This window comes from Dermacentor albipictus, unplaced genomic scaffold, assembly GCF_038994185.2.
Source record: "Dermacentor albipictus isolate Rhodes 1998 colony unplaced genomic scaffold, USDA_Dalb.pri_finalv2 scaffold_386, whole genome shotgun sequence".
NCBI classification, from domain to species: domain Eukaryota; kingdom Metazoa; phylum Arthropoda; class Arachnida; order Ixodida; family Ixodidae; genus Dermacentor; species Dermacentor albipictus.
This window is the reverse complement of record NW_027225940.1, coordinates 4,904-25,399: the sequence shown is the minus strand read 5'-3', so window position 1 is coordinate 25,399 and position 20,496 is coordinate 4,904. Positions and strand designations below refer to the sequence as shown.

Sequence of the window (20,496 nt, the reverse complement as noted above, 5' to 3'; positions counted from 1 at the left end):
AAGGTTCTTGTTGCATGTGAGAAAGAAATGTCTGGTGGTGCTGTGACGTTCCTTTTTTCTTTTTTTTTTTCCTTCCATAATGCTCGAGTACTGGCAGGTTAAGAGGTACAAAGTTTCATATCTCAACAATACAAAGCGGTACCGCGATCGTGTGAGCTGCACACAACTACTCACGGAAGTTTTGTCTAAAAATTTTTATCCCACCGAAAACGCCTGTAACGTCTACGAAGGTATTGTAAAAGCCATACTCACACATGACTGGTATATCTCATCGAGGCGTGTAAATTGTGTTCCCTTTATACATATCGCCTTGTGCAATTAACAGAATTTCCAAATCCAGTTCCATCGCTGTGTGACGGAGCCTTCAAGCGCACAGTGGAACTGTTTTTTCTCTCTTCCATTTCACAGTTTTCCACACTCACTGAGAAAATAAAAAAAAAAGAATATTAAGAAAGAGGCAGAGCTCGGCATCAGTTGAAAATTGCACTGTTGCAGGCGCGGCCTTTGAACATCTTCGTTTACACGCAATTAGGCGCACCAAATTCGGTGCATTAGTTGGCGAGGAAATACATTTCTCCCGGCGGCTGCCGAGCTGGAGCTTCGCTATAAGATGACAACAACGCCGTCGATCCTGTGGCGAAGTTGCGTGCGTGAATGAAATCGAAAAAGCTAGCTGACGAAATGTAGGCACTGTATAGAGCAAAGTGTTGCGTTTCATGAGTGTTTGTCAAAACATGGGTGTCCCTTGCAAGTGCGAAAACTGTGTGCCGAATGCGTGGCACGGGGAAGCCGCGCTTGGGATCGCGCCTGCGAAGCGTTGGTTGATGCTACCTTGACATATTGTTTAAGGACCCTTCATACACACGGAAGTACCGCTTGCCTGTCCATAGTTTTGAGGCCCCAATTAGTTGCCCATGTCTCCTAACGCGCGTTCAACACCTGTCAATATTGTATTCCAAATTCGCTCTTAGAGCGGAAGTACATCGTTTTCCCTGCAACTCTCAAGTGGTGCTGGTAGTCCGTACGTGAGTTTGTCGTTAATCTTGCGAGGCGCATGCGTTCTTCTATGCGTGGACGGCAAAGTGCGGTACTGGAGTGTCTGCACATGCGAGACGGTTTGCCTCCGAGTGCGGCCAAAACACGACGTTGTTGCCCCTCGAGAAGGCACCGTGGCGCGCACTTGTAGTTCGTGAAACGAGCATCAGCATGATCAAATCAAGGCAGTGGACAAGCAGTAATGTACCCTAAACCTGCCACCCATCTCCGTCGCGCGGAGATCGCGATAACAGCTCCGATGGCGTTGGGCGTGGAGCGCTAACCACTGTCGAGATCAGTGGTGTGGTCTCACACTCGGCACTGGCAATTCGCGACGCGCGGCGGTATAAGCGAGATTGTGGTGTTGGCTGAAACGGAAGAGAACAGCGCGGCATGCTGTCGTGTTTAAACTCAATTAAACCGCCTGCGAATGTGCTTTCCTTAGCCGCGAACAGGGCGGCCGCGCGAAAACGTGCCTCCTCCAGCATCCTGGCGAACGGCGGCGGCGTGCGCACCGCCCGAGACGGCTGCGCTGGCGCTGGCCAATCGGCGGGTGACTTGGAGAGGAGAAGAGTAGTGCGGCGAAGCACGACGCGCGCGGCGCAGGGGTCATTTTCACTCCGGCAGTCGACGACTTCGGACGCTCGCTCCGTTCGCCATGGCCAGGACCAAGCAAACCGCCCGTAAGAGCACCGGTGGGAAGGCTCCGCGTAAGCAGCTTGCTACCAAGGCTGCTCGCAAGAGTGCACCTGCCACAGGAGGGGTTAAGAAACCGCATCGCTACAGGCCTGGGACCGTGGCCCTTCGTGAAATTCGCCGCTACCAGAAGTCGACCGAACTTCTCATCCGCAAGCTGCCGTTCCAGCGCTTGGTGAGGGAAATCGCTCAGGATTTCAAGACCGACCTCCGATTCCAGAGTTCGGCTGTGATGGCCCTTCAGGAGGCCAGCGAGGCCTACCTGGTCGGTCTCTTCGAGGACACCAACCTGTGCGCCATCCACGCCAAGCGCGTTACCATCATGCCGAAGGACATCCAGCTGGCCCGGCGCATCCGTGGCGAGCGCGCCTAAGTTCGGCCGCTGTCTGCGCCGCAGCCTCGGTCGGTCAGGCAAGCAACACAAAACGGTCCTTCTCAGGACCACCTACATGTTTGCTTCGGCCACGGGAGCACGCGAGACCACGTACTCCAACCGTACCCTCTCGGTCTGTCTGTTCTGTTGTTGTTTTTTTATTATTAATATTTGTGCGTGTGTGTCTGTGGTGGGCTGCCGGTGCGAGGTGTTGCCTCGTTTGGTATGCATATGGTAAGTATTGCGCGCGCTCGAGCACGAACAAGAAGAGAGAGGAAAATAAAAAAAAGAAACAAAATGCGCGTTCGTTGCGAAACGGTTCGCGCATTCATGCGAAGAAGCCGCGCCCCAAAACGAAATTAACGCGGCCGATGTTGCGTGCAAGCTTTCGTGTATTGGAATGCCATGCGTGCGTTTGTTCACGTTCCTCATGCATACCTGCCTGGCTCATAAGTAAGTGCATGCTGGTTGCGGATATGGCCCATTTGTTGTTTGTTTTTAAGGGCCCATATCACAGTCCACTACGCGAATTGCAGTGAGGCTCGTGCCTGTGCGCCCCCGGACACCCTGAAGCTCGCTTTCTATCTACATTCGTGCACTGACATGCCAGCTAGCTAGCAGCAGCAGCAGCGTCAGTTCAAGAGTGGGCACGGTTGCGATAATTCAAACAGAGGGAAACGGGCGCAGAGAACGGGATTGCCAAGCAAAACCCTGCCGTCACACGCATTTCGGTGGTCCTGACAAGGACCGTTGGGTTGTGCGACGAGCGCGACTGTAGTCCGGCGGCTGGGAGCTCGCTTACGCCTTCTTCTCGGTCTTCTTTGGGAGAAGCACAGCTTGGATGTTGGGCAAGACGCCGCCCTGCGCGATCGTCACGCCGGAGAGCAGCTTGTTCAGCTCCTCGTCGTTGCGGATGGCGAGCTGCAGGTGGCGGGGGATGATCCTGGTCTTCTTGTTGTCACGAGCCGCGTTGCCAGCGAGCTCGAGCACTTCGGCAGCCAGGTACTCGAGGACGGCCGCGAGGTAGACGGGAGCGCCCGCTCCGACGCGCTCGGCGTAGTTTCCCTTGCGCAGGAGACGGTGGATACGGCCCACGGGGAACTGGAGACCCGCGCGGCTGGAACGCGTCTTGCTCTTGCCCTTCGCCTTGCCGCCTTTGCCGCGTCCGGACATGCTGGTGCTGTTGCTGAGACTGAGGACGAAACAACGACTTGCACAGTCGCGATCGGTGAGCGATTTGAGCCGTGCTCGTAGCGCCTTCGCCGCTCTCGCCGCCGCCGGTCCCAAAGGAAAGCGCGAGCGAGCACGAGGGAGAGGGAGAGAAGCCGCGCGGACCAATGGCGAGCGCGGCAATGCGAGGTCCCGTCAACACCACCCTCCCGCCATAAAAGCGCGGCGCACGCGACCGGTCGCGCGTATTCCGATCTCGTTTGTTCGGCTACTGACACTGCCGCGATGCCTCCCCAGCCCAGCGGTAAGGCCGTGAAGAAGGCCGGCAAGGCGCAGAAGAACGTGCGCGCCACCGACAAGAAGAAGAAGAAGCGCCGCAGGAAGGAGAGCTTCTCCATCTATATCTACAAGGTGCTGAAGCAGGTGCACCCGGACACTGGAGTCTCCAGCAAGGCCATGTCTATCATGAACAGCTTCGTGAACGACATCTTCGAGCGTATCGCCGCGGAGTCGTCCCGTCTGGCTCACTACAACAAGCGCTCGACCATCACGAGCCGGGAGATCCAGACGGCCGTGCGTCTGCTGTTGCCCGGTGAGCTGGCCAAACACGCCGTGTCCGAGGGCACCAAAGCCGTCACCAAGTACACCAGCTCCAAGTAGGCGACCGAGCGCTCGTCCGCGCAGCCAACACCCAACGGCTCTTCTCAGAGCCACCCAAGGTGTCTGCATTGGCATTGGGATGTAGCGAGAATCTCGACAATTCCGTCCGTTCCCTCTGTTTGACGCTTCCTCGTTTGCAAACGCCAGGCGCGCGCTGTTTGCGTTCTCGTTGTGACAGCGCGTGCGCTGAAAGATTTGTAGCAGAAACGCACAGAACGCCATGCGCTCAGCACAACAACACACGCGCTGCTCCGCGGACGGCTTTGGTGCTCTGCATGGTTGTATGCCTTGGCCTCTTTTGCGCCGAGGCAGTCCGAAGGTCAGTCAGGCTCGAGTCCTGTACGACCAGCATGGCTGTTTGTGTGTTGCGTGCGGTAACCTTGTGTTGCTGCACCACAACAGCCCCCTTGTCCGGGAAGGACCGTTGGCCCGAACCAAGTCCCCCCACCCAGTCAACCCGGGTTGTGGGGGAGTACCGGGGTCGACGTATCGGATGATGATGGGTTGATGAGATATGTATGCTCATGGACGCGGTGCCTTCAAAGGTGCCAAGTCCTCCTCCCATCTGACAACGGTACAAAAAGGGACTCTCACGCGCCGATAGGGCCATTTTACTCCGCATTGGCTGCTTCAACACAGCGCAGCGGATGTCTCGCCATTCAGTTCCGTTTGCCAGAACTGCACTGCTGGCGTTGATGAAACTCTCGCACACGTACTTCTCGACTGCGCCGCATATATCTCAGCTCGTGAAATCCTAATCGACGCCCAGGACTCCCCATAGCCCGTCCCGAGGACTTTCTGTTTCCTAGGGGTCTTGCGGGTTTACTCAAAAGAGCCTTCCCAGCTCTCATTGATTTCTTTGAGTCTGAGGGGAAAGGGACAAAAAGAGTAGAGAAAAATAGAGTAAAGAGTGATAGATAGCCCAGCGGTAAGGGTACGTCAGGAAGGCGCGGCGGCTACAGCCGCTCGTACAGATCGGCACCGTCCAAAAATTCAAGCAGCGCCACGAAGGCGCGTCCGGTCAACGACGAGTGCGCCACCGGGAACAGGAGCGCCTCGGTGTTGTCGCACGGCAGTCCGAGGCGGCGGTAAGCGCTCGTGAGCGCGTCGCGCTGAGCAGAGTACGCAGGGCACCGTAACAGCACGTGCTCCAAGTCCTCCACATCGGCGCACTTGAGGCAAAGAGGGCTCCCCGTACCTTGGATGCGGTGTGTCCTTGCCGCGGTGCGGTAGCAGCCGATGCGGAGGCGAAGCAGCAGCGCCCGGTCTCGTCGGTGAAGGCCCGTACGTGGCAGCAACTTTGGCGGCTTGCCACTGGCGACGCGGGCGTCCGGGTGTCTCGCTCGTAGCATGATGGCCACGGTGTGGCGGGCGACGTCAAAAGGAGTCACCACGAGCGACCGGGGCACTGGCGCAGTGTGTGCGGCCTTCGCGAGCCGGTCCGCTTCCTCGTTCCCGTGTATGCCGATGTGGGCAGGCACCCACTGCAGAACGAGGTCGCATCCCTGCTCGCAAACGCCACGCATCTTGTGTAGGAGGCGCTGAATCAGCGGGGGTCCCTGGTCGGCTCTGGACAGCATGTGTAGTGCCGCACGGGAGTCCGTCAGGATGGCCGCCGCAGGGATGCGCCGCTGGTAAATGAGCTCGGCCGCCAAGTCGATGGCCGCCAGCTCCGCGTGCGTAGATGAGACCGCGTTCAAAACGCGGCACTGACTGTGCGCGGGGATCTCAGGAGCTACGCACGCGGCAGCAGCAGCACCGTCCCGCAAGACGGAGCCGTCGGTGAAGACGAGCACCCGGCCGGCCAGCTGCTCGCTGATGGCTGCAGCCGTCTCTTGTTGCAAGGCGCAGAGCGCTGTATTGCGCTTGCCTCGAACGCCAGGGATGGTCGTGCGGACGAGCAGACGACGCTCTCGATGCGGGGGCGGAGCAAGCCACGCACACGTGGCGCCACCCCGTACCAGGCTGGCGAACTGGGCGGCGCGGCGACCCATGCCGGAGCTCGGGAGAGAGTGCAGCCGGCCGATCAGCTGCTGGCCGTGCCGCGAGCGATGTAGGCGCTCCACGTGGTTGAGGGCGCGCCCCTCGGCACGGAGAGAGATGGGTGTCTCCCCCGCCTCGGCGAGAGTGGCGCCGCTCTGTGAAGATCGCGGGAGGCACAGGAACTGGCGGATGACGGCTCGGTGATCCGCGTCCATCACCTTCCATTGCGTTGGCTGCAGGTCCGCCAGCGGTAGAGCGTACAAGATCCGCGCTGAGGCCACGGAATTGTAGAGGCGTAGTGCGAGAGACGGCGAGCAGCCCTGGCCACGAGCGAGCAGGGATCGCGCAGCGCCCGCCACCTGCGCGGCACCTTTCCGCAGGGCAGCTACTGCAGCACACCAGTTCAGCCGTCGGTCGATGACAAGGCCAAGGTAGCGAACCCGCTTCTCCCACGGAAGTAGCACTCCATGGAGGGTGAAGCGCGGCGTGCGGTACTGCCCATCGTACTTTGGGTGCACGATGAGCGCCTTGGTCTTGGCTGCCGAGAGGGTGAGGCCGATGCCGCTGATGTAAGCATCGACCCCGTCCAGCGCGCGCTGCACACAAGCACGCACCGCATAGCCGACGCTGGTGGGGCCGATCGCGAACAACGCGATGTCGTCCGCGTACACTGCGACACGAACCTCGTGCGCCGGGAACTGGGGAATGTAGTCGGGGATGCGTGCCAGCGCGAGGTTGAACAGGAATGGGCTAAGCACGCTGCCCTGCGGCACTCCTGTCACAACCGCACGCGGCCGACTGAGCGCTCCCCCAACGCGCACCCGCATCGTCCGGCCGCCAAGGAATGCTGCAATGTAGCCCCGCATTCGTCCGCACACCCCGAGCGCATCGAGAGCGTCCATGATGGTGGCGTGCGGCAGGCGGTCGAAGGCGCTCTCGACGTCGAGGAGAACGAGGTAGCCTGCCTCGCCTCGACGCTTCGCTGTCTCCAGCGTGGCGATCACGTCGGCAAGGCAGTCTGCTGTGGCCCGGAGTCGCCGGAAGCCGCTCTGCTCCGCCGCAAAGGTGTCGAGCGCCGCCGTGATCCACTCGAGCCGCCGCAGCGCCATGGCCTCGAGCACCTTGCCAGCAGCGGAGGTGAGCGAAACGGGCCGGTACGAGGCAGGATTGCTGGCTGCCTTGCCAGCCTTGAGCAGCGGGACGACCACCGCCTCGTTCCACTCGTCCGGGATGCTGCCGGTCCGCCAGACGTGGTTGTATGCGTCAAGCAGAAGCAGGAGCTGGTCACCATCCAGGTTCCTAAGCATCTGATATGTGACGCCATCGGAACCTGGTGCTGAGCGGCGCTTCCTCGATGTGAGCACTGTGCGAAGCTCACCGATAGTGAAGTCAGCCTCGCACAGCGCCCTGATGTCCTCGAGGATCCCGGCCGATGGGAAGTAGCGCTCCGGGGCAAGCAGCTCGCGCCTTGGGTGCGGTTGCGGCTGCAGCACGTGCGGCGCTGGTGGACGGACGGTGGGCGGCGGGCAGAACGTCTCAGCGAGGAGCTCGGCCAGCCGACCGTTCGTGATGCCGCGCGCCACGGCGATGGAGAGGGCGGGGCAGCGTGGAAGGCGGGGCCGCAGGATCGCCCCCAGGATTCGCCACGGGCTCGATCGCACGCTCGCCCGTTCCAGCGACGAGCAGAGGCTGGACCAGCTGGCGTTGCGGCGCTGCTTCGCGTGGCGACGGCATACCGCATCCAGCCGGTTGTACACAGTCCAATGCTCGCGCTGGCCCGAGCGCAGCGCTAGCCTCTCGGCTCTGCGACGCGCAGCGCGGAGGTTCAGCTGTTTGATGTCAGGAACGGGCGTCCCGGCCGGCACGACACAGCGAGTCGACGCGGCACGCGCGCACTGCGCGATGTGTTGAAAAAACATGCCGCCCTCCGAGACTGGCACAGTAGCACACAGTTCCCGGAATCGCGGCCAATTCACAACACTGTACGCACGCGTCGGCAGGTGGGCGGCACGGCGGGGCTCGAGGTGGATGGGGTAGTGGTCGGACCCTCGCATGTCGGGGCTGCGGCGCCAGATGTAATGGCAGCGTTCCGACACTAGCGAGAGATCCAACACACTTCCCTCGCAGCCACGACGGGCGAAGGTGATAACGCCTGTGTTGGCTATCAGCAGACCCGCCTGCTGGATGGCGTCAAGTAGGTCCCGGCCACTGCTGTCGGTGTGGCGCGAACCCCACGCAGTGTTGTGCGAGTTGAAGTCACCGCACATCACAAGGTCTCCGCGCACACGCTGTGACAGCCGGACGACCACCTCCTTGTCCCAGCGGCCGCCGCAGCACGCGTAAACACTCGCGACGCACGTGTCGGTTGTTCCGATTCGCACGGTCACCGCCACGCACTCGACGCCCGTGCACGGCAAATCGTCCACACTCACCACGGCTTGAGGGAGCCCAGCGCGTACGTAAAGTGACGCGCGAGATCGCCCAGCCGGATGAGTGGAATCGGTACACGGAATGGCCGTGCATGACGCCTGTTCGCAGCCAGCAGCACTGTGGTAGCTGACGAAGCCCGGCAGATTGAGCTCTCCCGGGCGGACGTGGGTTTCTTGCAAAGCAAGCACGTCGCATCCGTCCGAAAGAGCCCCATCCGCCAGCTCTGGATGTCGGCGGCGCATTGAACGAACATTCCATTGAACAATGCGCGGCCGTTGCCCCACTGGTGTGCTAGCCATGCTGGATCAGGGCGTCATGCATTTCCAGTGCTGCCACACACATGTGGCGCGCTGGGGAGTCGGCAGGTACCGATTCCAAAAGTGCACGCAATGCCGACGCGAGCGTCGTTATGACGAGGTCACGTGCATCGGGTGTTGTCGTGCTGCGGGGCTGGGCAGAGCTGCTCTCGGCGGCTGGCTGCGGCGCTGTGTTGCCGGCCAGCACGTCACGGAATGATCGGCCCGGCTGAACCAACGGCGATGATCGTGGCTCGGGCGCGCGCTGTGCTGTGGTGGTGGCCGGCTGCTGATTCCGCGCGGCAGGGGCATTGCTCCTCGCGAGAACCAGGGCTTGTTTGCGCGTGATGCGCGGAACGGTTCTCGCGAGTATGCTCGCCACCCGCCGCTCGAGCTGCCAGTTGGGGCAGCGTGGCTCTGTCGACTCGTGCGGGCCTCGGCAGTTGATGCATCGGGTCCGCTTTGAGGTACAGGCGGTCGTCGCGTGCGACCCCGCGCACTGGAGACAGCGCGGGTCGCGAGAGCAAGTCGCTGTGGCGTGCCCGAAGAGGCCGCATCGACCGCACTGCAACGGCCGCGGTAGCTGCGGGCGCACGATGCGGCGCTGCCTGAACAGGTGCACCTCCTCCGGCACGTCTCTGCCTGTGAATCGCAGTGTTGCGACATCGCCGCTTCGGGTGACGGCGAGTACGGGCACCCGGCTCTCGATACCCTCAAGGATGGAAGGCCCATCGATCGCCGGGTCCACGTTGAAGAGCGTGCCCGTGCAAGAGTCGGCGATAAGTGCCTTCGCCTTGACGGGCACGTCGCAAATCACCCGAACGGCGAGCAGCGCAGACAGGTCCGTGCCTGGCAGCGCGTCGACGGCCACGACGTTCCGTCGCAAGTTCGGCCGGACTCGATGTGTCCCCGAAACACCGGCCAGGAATGCGGCAATTGCATCGCGTGATGCCGCAAGGAAATGGGCCTTCCTCCCGAGCGGTCTGTAAAGGACGGTTTGTCGTCCTTCACTGGTCGATGCGGTGTCTTGTGCCGCAGGAGGGGCGCTTGAACGTACGCCGGTTTTAGCGACGGTGGTGATGGTCACCGGCCGCACGTTCCGGCGCTTACGCCGGCTGTTTTTTTTCCTACCCGGCTGCTTCGCGCCGGGGAGGAGAGGGTCCGCGGGTGGAGGCGGGGCATCGCCTTGCGTGTGCGCCGTGACGTCGCAGGGTGGCGCATGCGCCGTGGAGACGCTCTCGGGAGCATCGCTCTCCGCCGCGCGCGCGCTCGCCTCGGTCTCGGCGTGGGCGCCTTCCGGTTCCGGGGGCTCGTGCGGCGTACGATTAGGCACGGCTTCCTCAGTTGGTTCAGCAGTAGCGGGGGCGCCGACCCTTTCTTCTTGGGCGCTGGGTGACGGGGAACGGCTGCTCGCCGAGTCCGTGGCCAGTGTCAGCTGGCTGTCCTCGCTGCTGCTCTCGCTGGTTGACGAGTAGGAGCAGGAAGGCGGGCAGCTGCTAGAGCGGCGCGAGCTGGCGGTGTCGTCGTCGCTCTCGCTGCCGGTGTTGTCTCCGCCGTCGTCGTCGTTGTGCGGGGCAGCACGGCCGCGTCGACGACGCTGTGTTGCGACTGGGGCAGTGTCCCTGCAGGTTCCCGAGCGTAGGAACCTCGGGGATGGGGCTGCAGCCTCGACAGGCTGCTCCTCGTTCTCGGCGGTGGCGCAAAACTGCCGTCTCGCTTCCGCAAGAAGCAGTTTGAGCGCCGGCGAGTGCGCTGAGGTGGGGCCGCGTGGCCCCTGCACTGGGTTGTCGGAGACGGACATCCTCAGTGCAGTGGAAAGAAGCCCTGGACGAAGGTACCTCCGACTGCGTGTGCACCCTTGGGAGCCCTAAAAAGGGCTACGCTCGAAAGCGCGGTCGTAGGTGCAGCACACGGGCGGCATGGAGGTTGGTTGGTGAGTTCGATCGGAGACGTTCGAACAGGTCCGAGGCGCAGAAGGAACTGACGCCCAGGACTCCCCATAGCCCGTCCCGAGGACTTTCTGTTTCCTAGGGGTCTTGCGGGTTTACTCAAAAGAGCCTTCCCAGCTCTCATTGATTTCTTTGAGTCGTCGAACCTTACCACGCGGCCATCGGCGCCGTTTCACGCTTCTTTTCTTCACGGCCTTACGCTCGTCCTCTCCCGTATTTGTTTCTCTTCACTCCTTTATTCGCCTTACCCTCCCCCGTGCAGTACTGTTGAGGTGACCTCCTAAGCGAGAGACTGTTGCGGTACTGCACTCTTCTCTTCTTTTACCAGTTCAACGTCACTTACTACTACTTCTTGTTTACAAACACGCGGCGCGCGCTGTCGGACAGCGCGTGTGCTACAACTTTTGTAGCAGAGCCGCACAGGAAGCCATGGGCTCAGCACAACAACACGCACAAAGCAAGTATGGGATGGGGCGCGTGAGGCGACTCTGCGCGAGCGGCCACGTTCGCCTGCACTAATTACCACGGCGCGTGTTTCACACACCTAGGACGATGAGGCGGTCGTTGCTGCACATTTACTTAATTCTGGTGTAGCGTAACTTTTAAAAGCAGGCAGCCCTCATCCCTCTTTTGTTTTTTTCACGCTTTATGTCTTCTCTTGTTTCGACGCGCTTTTAAAAGCGGGTCCTGAGGTGTGCCTTCATGGCTGCTAGAATGCCCTCTCGGCGGCCGCCCGCACGTAGGCAGCAGTGCTCCGGACTGAAATTCAGAGCCGCGCCATGCCAGTGCCGCATCGCTGTAGCAGTGGCTGGCGAGCGGAAATGGGTTAGCACGTTCACGAAGCAGCAGTGCGTAAGGGATATTTTACACTGTTATTACAAATGTATGTGTGAGTGGCTTTAAAAGGGGGAAAAGGAAGAGATAAGTACAGCGCTGTTACTGCCTCTCGTGCGAGGGCACCTTCACGGCGCTGTACGGGTGAGGGGAAAGGGATAAGAAAGGGTAGTGAAGAAAACAGAGTATAAAAGTGAATTATTACAAATGTAAGCTCTCCGCACACTTACATAGCTAGCGGTTTCGCGCGCGCCCTGCGTATAGCTGCCTTCGTACGGGGCGACGGGAGAGGGAGGAGGTCGGAGCGCCGTCAACAATGCCCTCTCTCTCTTCCGTCCCCTAGAATGCTGAATTGGGCTCGCGCGCGCGTCTTACGCTGGTTTCGGTGACGTTATCTGCGAGGCTACGTAAGCTATCGCGACGAAATTTGACGGTCGTGTAGGCACCAGTGAGCGGTGCCGGCGTGCGAAATTTGAAACGCCTGAGGCGAAGAGAGCATGAACGCGCCCTGTTTTGCGACTAGTGATCAAGGGAACGATGTTGGCGTGGCTGAGTTTGAAGTTGTGCGCACGGTGTGCTTTGCGGCAATGACCAGAGTGCACTTGCAAGCGTATCCGAGCTACCGGTGAACAGAACGAGTAATCATAATTACGAGAACACAATAAACTTGTTCCTGGGGCGCGACACGAGCAGTGAGTGCGTGCAGCATAGGACAATAACGTTGTTGACACGTTCATTTATTTATTTTTTTTTTTTCTCTTGGCGCGTCGAGCAAAAGAAGAAGTGAGGCGGGTTGAACATCAGCAGTCAGAGGTGCCAAAGAGAAACAACATGAGAAAAAAAAAAAAAAAAAGTAAGCTCCGCGATTGTGTTACGAAGCCACTTGTCTCGAACTCAGTGCGTGGCCTAAGAAGGGCTCAGTGCAGCCACCCGCGACTCACTCGCGAAGAGAGGCCGCGCTGCCCGTGAGCCAATCGGCGCGCGTTTCGCCTCCTCGCCCTCTTTTTTGCGGCGCGGCTTCCTCGCTCGGTCGCGGCGCAGGGACTCGGCATTCGCTCTCCTGACTCGCTTCGAAGCAGCAGCAACAGCCGAGATGTCTGGACGTGGCAAGGGCGGCAAGGGGCTCGGCAAGGGTGGCGCGAAGCGTCATCGTAAGGTGTTGCGTGACAACATCCAAGGCATCACCAAGCCTGCCATCCGTCGCCTCGCTCGCCGTGGTGGTGTCAAGCGTATCTCTGGCCTGATCTACGAGGAGACACGCGGTGTGCTCAAGGTGTTCCTCGAGAACGTGATCCGGGACGCCGTCACCTACACTGAGCACGCCAAGCGCAAGACCGTGACCGCCATGGACGTGGTGTATGCCCTCAAGCGTCAGGGCCGCACCCTCTACGGTTTCGGAGGCTAAGCAGCACGCGTGCGCGCCGTCGTCTGCAAGCAGCGCATCAGCTCCTCTGAAGAACCCAACAGCCCTCTTCAGGGCTACCCACCTGGTGCTTCGGCAGTGACGCGCAGGATTTGCGATCTCCTGCTCCGTTAGCCCTCTTTTGCATGCCATTATCTCGCATTCGGCCGCACGAGACGCGCGGTGAACTTGGGTCAGGTGAGCGAGCGCAACCGCATGTATTTGCAAGGCGTGGTAGCATTGCTTTTCGCCCTCGCAAGGCGAGCTTTGCTCGATTGCATTTGCGCTCGCCACTGTGTGCTGTGTTGCTCCCATTTCAGTCGCCGTCAGTCTGTCCGAGTTGCGACGTGGCGGTCGTTCGTGCAGCTCAGTTGTCGCCTTTGGTTGGACCCTGGTAGAGGCAACCAGAGTGGAATGATGATTAAAAGCAAGAGGTAATCATAAGCTCGTCGATGCGCATTTTGTCGCTTTGAAGTGGCTCGCTTCCTCTACTCCCTTGGAGAAGAGTACGAGCCGCGCGGCAGCGGGCGCATTTCAGTTAGGTAAGTTTTATATTTGACAAAGATAGCTCATGTGGGTACGCAACAAAGCAAAGCACGAGGAAAATATTGCCGGGCACGGGCCAGTGTGTAACAGCTGAAAGCGAGTTTTCTACAGGCAGCGTTTATTTGTTCTTTCCAGTGCAAGCGTTAAATGATTGAGCCTACTGTGTCTTAGCTCAATTCGCATGGCTTCGTTGGTTTGCGTGTGTGCGTCGGAGAAAGAATAACGAGCCAGTCCTCTTGCCCTACGAGCTGAGCGCCCGTCGTGTCCCTCGTCTAGCCTGCGGTTGTTGCAAGCCACCACCGTGCGATTCACAATTGTGTAACTCTTTTGAGCGACGCAAATGAATGCTAAGGTGAGATTAGCTAGTTAACTTTCGCTAGAACCGAGCTCACTGCGTTGTATTCAAACGGACGAGGGTGCGCGCGGTGGACACCGAGGCGCGTGCTGTTTTCATTGATGCTGTTGTTTGTGATACTTGTGTACAGGGTCACAGTGGGATTTCTTATTAGCGCGCTATAGGTGATAAGCAGTTGGTTCGATGCCTACGTGGCTCTTCTTGCAAGCCAATGCACTCCTTAGTTGACCAGAACAAGCGGAAAATAAAATAGAGGAGCAGAGCGGCGAAGTGTGCTTACTGAGACAGAAATATGCTTGCACAGTGCAGACTCACTTTCTCTCGTTATTTCTATACGACTGGCTCTTTCGTCATGCGTGCGTGTAGGTGATGCTGGGCGACCCTTGTTCGCGCCATATACTTAGATCGGTCAGGAAGCGGGCGCTGGACATGCGCTGTATTTAAAGAAAACAAAACTTTTTCGAGCGACGTATCCGTGCATGCCACACGCCGCGCGAGCTGGGGAAAAAGAGAGAGAGGGATGGGCGATTTGAGCGGTGCATCACGTATTTGTCGAACTCTTCGCCGCCAGAGGGAGCCGCCTGTCCTACATACGAACATTTGTCCTTGTGGCAGCTTATGTCCGGCGTATTACGCGCTGTAAGGCGGTTGCGTAATGGCATGGACGCGCCAAAGTGCACAAGACTACCTCTTGCCGCTGCATCCCTGGAATTTCGTGTATGTGCAAGCTGCTGTACAGAAAGATTCCGAATTCGAACCGGCTCCCTCACTCGTGGCACATGTATTGGCACGCGAAGGTAAGAGAAACTGACACACGCCGGCCGTCGTCATTGCACGGATTTCGCATTCGTGTTGCGCTTAATGAAAGCCAAGCTCGCGCCTATTATTTTACATTTGTCCCACGAAGCCGCCGGGAAATAGCAACGTGAGGTGATGGCCAAACAAGTCAACAAATGGGGAAGGAACAGTCAGAGAAAATGTACGGGCCCCTTGCTTTGAAGAAGCGTGGCACCATTGGTTTATTTCTTTTCGCTTGTCTATGTTTGGATTACTACTGCGAAGTCACTGGCATGTGCGTGCAAAGGGCATAGCCGAGGACCAAGCAAGGCGTACACAGTGATGTGTACGCCTCTCATGACAACAACGGGTTGTCATGAGAGAACTACTGCAGCCATGTAAACAAGGTTCTTGTTGCATGTGAGAAAGAAATGTCTGGTGGTGCTGTGACGTTCCTTTTTTCTTTTTTTTTTTCCTTCCATAATGCTCGAGTACTGGCAGGTTAAGAGGTACAAAGTTTCATATCTCAACAATACAAAGCGGTACCGCGATCGTGTGAGCTGCACACAACTACTCACGGAAGTTTTGTCTAAAAATTTTTATCCCACCGAAAACGCCTGTAACGTCTACGAAGGTATTGTAAAAGCCATACTCACACATGACTGGTATATCTCATCGAGGCGTGTAAATTGTGTTCCCTTTATACATATCGCCTTGTGCAATTAACAGAATTTCCAAATCCAGTTCCATCGCTGTGTGACGGAGCCTTCAAGCGCACAGTGGAACTGTTTTTTCTCTCTTCCATTTCACAGTTTTCCACACTCACTGAGAAAATAAAAAAAAAAGAATATTAAGAAAGAGGCAGAGCTCGGCATCAGTTGAAAATTGCACTGTTGCAGGCGCGGCCTTTGAACATCTTCGTTTACACGCAATTAGGCGCACCAAATTCGGTGCATTAGTTGGCGAGGAAATACATTTCTCCCGGCGGCTGCCGAGCTGGAGCTTCGCTATAAGATGACAACAACGCCGTCGATCCTGTGGCGAAGTTGCGTGCGTGAATGAAATCGAAAAAGCTAGCTGACGAAATGTAGGCACTGTATAGAGCAAAGTGTTGCGTTTCATGAGTGTTTGTCAAAACATGGGTGTCCCTTGCAAGTGCGAAAACTGTGTGCCGAATGCGTGGCACGGGGAAGCCGCGCTTGGGATCGCGCCTGCGAAGCGTTGGTTGATGCTACCTTGACATATTGTTTAAGGACCCTTCATACACACGGAAGTACCGCTTGCCTGTCCATAGTTTTGAGGCCCCAATTAGTTGCCCATGTCTCCTAACGCGCGTTCAACACCTGTCAATATTGTATTCCAAATTCGCTCTTAGAGCGGAAGTACATCGTTTTCCCTGCAACTCTCAAGTGGTGCTGGTAGTCCGTACGTGAGTTTGTCGTTAATCTTGCGAGGCGCATGCGTTCTTCTATGCGTGGACGGCAAAGTGCGGTACTGGAGTGTCTGCACATGCGAGACGGTTTGCCTCCGAGTGCGGCCAAAACACGACGTTGTTGCCCCTCGAGAAGGCACCGTGGCGCGCACTTGTAGTTCGTGAAACGAGCATCAGCATGATCAAATCAAGGCAGTGGACAAGCAGTAATGTACCCTAAACCTGCCACCCATCTCCGTCGCGCGGAGATCGCGATAACAGCTCCGATGGCGTTGGGCGTGGAGCGCTAACCACTGTCGAGATCAGTGGTGTGGTCTCACACTCGGCACTGGCAATTCGCGACGCGCGGCGGTATAAGCGAGATTGTGGTGTTGGCTGAAACGGAAGAGAACAGCGCGGCATGCTGTCGTGTTTAAACTCAATTAAACCGCCTGCGAATGTGCTTTCCTTAGCCGCGAACAGGGCGGCCGCGCGAAAACGTGCCTCCTCCAGCATCCTGGCGAACGGCGGCGGCGTGCGCACCGCCCGAGACGGCTGCGCTGGCGCTGGCCAATCGGCGGGTGACTTGGAGAGGAGAAGAGTAGTGCGGCGAAGCACGACGCGCGCGGCGCAGGGGTCATTTTCACTCCGGCAGTCGACGACTTCGGACGCTCGCTCCGTTCGCCATGGCCAGGACCAAGCAAACCGCCCGTAAGAGCACCGGTGGGAAGGCTCCGCGTAAGCAGCTTGCTACCAAGGCTGCTCGCAAGAGTGCACCTGCCACAGGAGGGGTTAAGAAACCGCATCGCTACAGGCCTGGGACCGTGGCCCTTCGTGAAATTCGCCGCTACCAGAAGTCGACCGAACTTCTCATCCGCAAGCTGCCGTTCAGCGCTTGGTGAGGGAAATCGCTCAGGATTTCAAGACCGACCTCCGATTCCAGAGTTCGGCTGTGATGGCCCTTCAGGAGGCCAGCGAGGCCTACCTGGTCGGTCTCTTCGAGGACACCAACCTGTGCGCCATCCACGCCAAGCGCGTTACCATCATGCCGAAGGACATCCAGCTGGCCCGGCGCATCCGTGGCGAGCGCGCCTAAGTTCGGCCGCTGTCTGCGCCGCAGCCTCGGTCGGTCAGGCAAGCAACACAAAACGGTCCTTCTCAGGACCACCTACATGTTTGCTTCGGCCACGGGAGCACGCGAGACCACGTACTCCAACCGTACCCTCTCGGTCTGTCTGTTCTGTTGTTGTTTTTTTATTATTAATATTTGTGCGTGTGTGTCTGTGGTGGGCTGCCGGTGCGAGGTGTTGCCTCGTTTGGTATGCATATGGTAAGTATTGCGCGCGCTCGAGCACGAACAAGAAGAGAGAGGAAAATAAAAAAAAGAAACAAAATGCGCGTTCGTTGCGAAACGGTTCGCGCATTCATGCGAAGAAGCCGCGCCCCAAAACGAAATTAACGCGGCCGATGTTGCGTGCAAGCTTTCGTGTATTGGAATGCCATGCGTGCGTTTGTTCACGTTCCTCATGCATACCTGCCTGGCTCATAAGTAAGTGCATGCTGGTTGCGGATATGGCCCATTTGTTGTTTGTTTTTAAGGGCCCATATCACAGTCCACTACGCGAATTGCAGTGAGGCTCGTGCCTGTGCGCCCCCGGACACCCTGAAGCTCGCTTTCTATCTACATTCGTGCACTGACATGCCAGCTAGCTAGCAGCAGCAGCAGCGTCAGTTCAAGAGTGGGCACGGTTGCGATAATTCAAACAGAGGGAAACGGGCGCAGAGAACGGGATTGCCAAGCAAAACCCTGCCGTCACACGCATTTCGGTGGTCCTGACAAGGACCGTTGGGTTGTGCGACGAGCGCGACTGTAGTCCGGCGGCTGGGAGCTCGCTTACGCCTTCTTCTCGGTCTTCTTTGGGAGAAGCACAGCTTGGATGTTGGGCAAGACGCCGCCCTGCGCGATCGTCACGCCGGAGAGCAGCTTGTTCAGCTCCTCGTCGTTGCGGATGGCGAGCTGCAGGTGGCGGGGGATGATCCTGGTCTTCTTGTTGTCACGAGCCGCGTTGCCAGCGAGCTCGAGCACTTCGGCAGCCAGGTACTCGAGGACGGCCGCGAGGTAGACGGGAGCGCCCGCTCCGACGCGCTCGGCGTAGTTTCCCTTGCGCAGGAGACGGTGGATACGGCCCACGGGGAACTGGAGACCCGCGCGGCTGGAACGCGTCTTGCTCTTGCCCTTCGCCTTGCCGCCTTTGCCGCGTCCGGACATGCTGGTGCTGTTGCTGAGACTGAGGACGAAACAACGACTTGCACAGTCGCGATCGGTGAGCGATTTGAGCCGTGCTCGTAGCGCCTTCGCCGCTCTCGCCGCCGCCGGTCCCAAAGGAAAGCGCGAGCGAGCACGAGGGAGAGGGAGAGAAGCCGCGCGGACCAATGGCGAGCGCGGCAATGCGAGGTCCCGTCAACACCACCCTCCCGCCATAAAAGCGCGGCGCACGCGACCGGTCGCGCGTATTCCGATCTCGTTTGTTCGGCTACTGACACTGCCGCGATGCCTCCCCAGCCCAGCGGTAAGGCCGTGAAGAAGGCCGGCAAGGCGCAGAAGAACGTGCGCGCCACCGACAAGAAGAAGAAGAAGCGCCGCAGGAAGGAGAGCTTCTCCATCTATATCTACAAGGTGCTGAAGCAGGTGCACCCGGACACTGGAGTCTCCAGCAAGGCCATGTCTATCATGAACAGCTTCGTGAACGACATCTTCGAGCGTATCGCCGCGGAGTCGTCCCGTCTGGCTCACTACAACAAGCGCTCGACCATCACGAGCCGGGAGATCCAGACGGCCGTGCGTCTGCTGTTGCCCGGTGAGCTGGCCAAACACGCCGTGTCCGAGGGCACCAAAGCCGTCACCAAGTACACCAGCTCCAAGTAGGCGACCGAGCGCTCGTCCGCGCAGCCAACACCCAACGGCTCTTCTCAGAGCCACCCAAGGTGTCTGCATTGGCATTGGGATGTAGCGAGAATCTCGACAATTCCGTCCGTTCCCTCTGTTTGACGCTTCCTCGTTTGCAAACGCCAGGCGCGCGCTGTTTGCGTTCTCGTTGTGACAGCGCGTGCGCTGAAAGATTTGTAGCAGAAACGCACAGAACGCCATGCGCTCAGCACAACAACACACACACAAAAAGGGACTCTCACGCGCCGATAGGGCCATTTTACTCCGCATTGGCTGCTTCAACACAGCGCAGCGGATGTCTCGCCATTCAGTTCCGTTTGCCAGAACTGCACTGCTGGCGTTGATGAAACTCTCGCACACGTACTTCTCGACTGCGCCGCATATATCTCAGCTCGTGAAATCCTAATCGACGCCCAGGACTCCCCATAGCCCGTCCCGAGGACTTTCTGTTTCCTAGGGGTCTTGCGGGTTTACTCAAAAGAGCCTTCCCAGCTCTCATTGATTTCTTTGAGTCGTCGAACCTTACCACGCGGCCATCGGCGCCGTTTCACGCTTCTTTTCTTCACGGCCTTACGCTCGTCCTCTCCCGTATTTGTTTCTCTTCACTCCTTTATTCGCCTTACCCTCCCCCGTGCAGTACTGTTGAGGTGACCTCCTAAGCGAGAGACTGTTGCGGTACTGCACTCTTCTCTTCTTTTACCAGTTCAACGTCACTTACTACTACTTCTTGTTTACAAACACGCGGCGCGCGCTGTCGGACAGCGCGTGTGCTACAACTTTTGTAGCAGAGCCGCACAGGAAGCCATGGGCTCAGCACAACAACACGCACAAAGCAAGTATGGGATGGGGCGCGTGAGGCGACTCTGCGCGAGCGGCCACGTTCGCCTGCACTAATTACCACGGCGCGTGTTTCACACACCTAGGACGATGAGGCGGTCGTTGCTGCACATTTACTTAATTCTGGTGTAGCGTAACTTTTAAAAGCAGGCAGCCCTCATCCCTCTTTTGTTTTTTTCACGCTTTATGTCTTCTCTTGTTTCGACGCGCTTTTAAAAGCGGGTCCTGAGGTGTGCCTTCATGGCTGCTAGAATGCCCTCTCGGCGGCCGCCCGCACGTAGGCAGCAGTGCTCCGGACTGAAATTCAGAGCCGCGCCATGCCAGTGCCGCATCGCTGTAGCAGTGGCTGGCGAGCGGAAATGGGTTAGCACGTTCACGAAGCAGCAGTGCGTAAGGGATATTTTACACTGTTATTACAAATGTATGTGTGAGTGGCTTTAAAAGGGGGAAAAGGAAGAGATAAGTACAGCGCTGTTACTGCCTCTCGTGCGAGGGCACCTTCACGGCGCTGTACGGGTGAGGGGAAAGGATAAGAAAGGGTAGTGAAGAAAACAGAGTATAAAGTGAATTATTACAAATGTAAGCTCTCCGCACACTTACATAGCTAGCGGTTTCGCGCGCGCCCTGCGTATAGCTGCCTTCGTACGGGGCGACGGGAGAGGGAGGAGGTCGGAGCGCCGTCAACAATGCCCTCTCTCTCTTCCGTCCCCTAGAATGCTGAATTGGGCTCGCGCGCGCGTCTTACGCTGGTTTCGGTGACGTTATCTGCGAGGCTACGTAAGCTATCGCGACGAA

The 20,496-nt window shown here is 58.3% G+C and overlaps 1 protein-coding gene across 1 annotated transcript; it reads right to left on the bottom strand.

Moving 5' to 3' along the window:
- Positions 1 to 8,638: 8,638 nt before the first annotated feature.
- Positions 8,639 to 10,444, bottom strand: LOC139053941 (DNA translocase FtsK 1-like). The gene has a single exon (XM_070530570.1). It carries the CDS (start codon positions 10,442 to 10,444, stop codon positions 8,639 to 8,641), a length of 1,806 nt encoding a protein of 601 aa, XP_070386671.1.
- Positions 10,445 to 20,496: the final 10,052 nt, after the last annotated feature.

Coding starts and splice junctions, on each gene's coding strand:
- LOC139053941 (XM_070530570.1), bottom strand. CDS start 10,444: ATGTCCGTCTCCGACAACCCAGTGCAGGGGCCACGCGGCCCCACCTCA.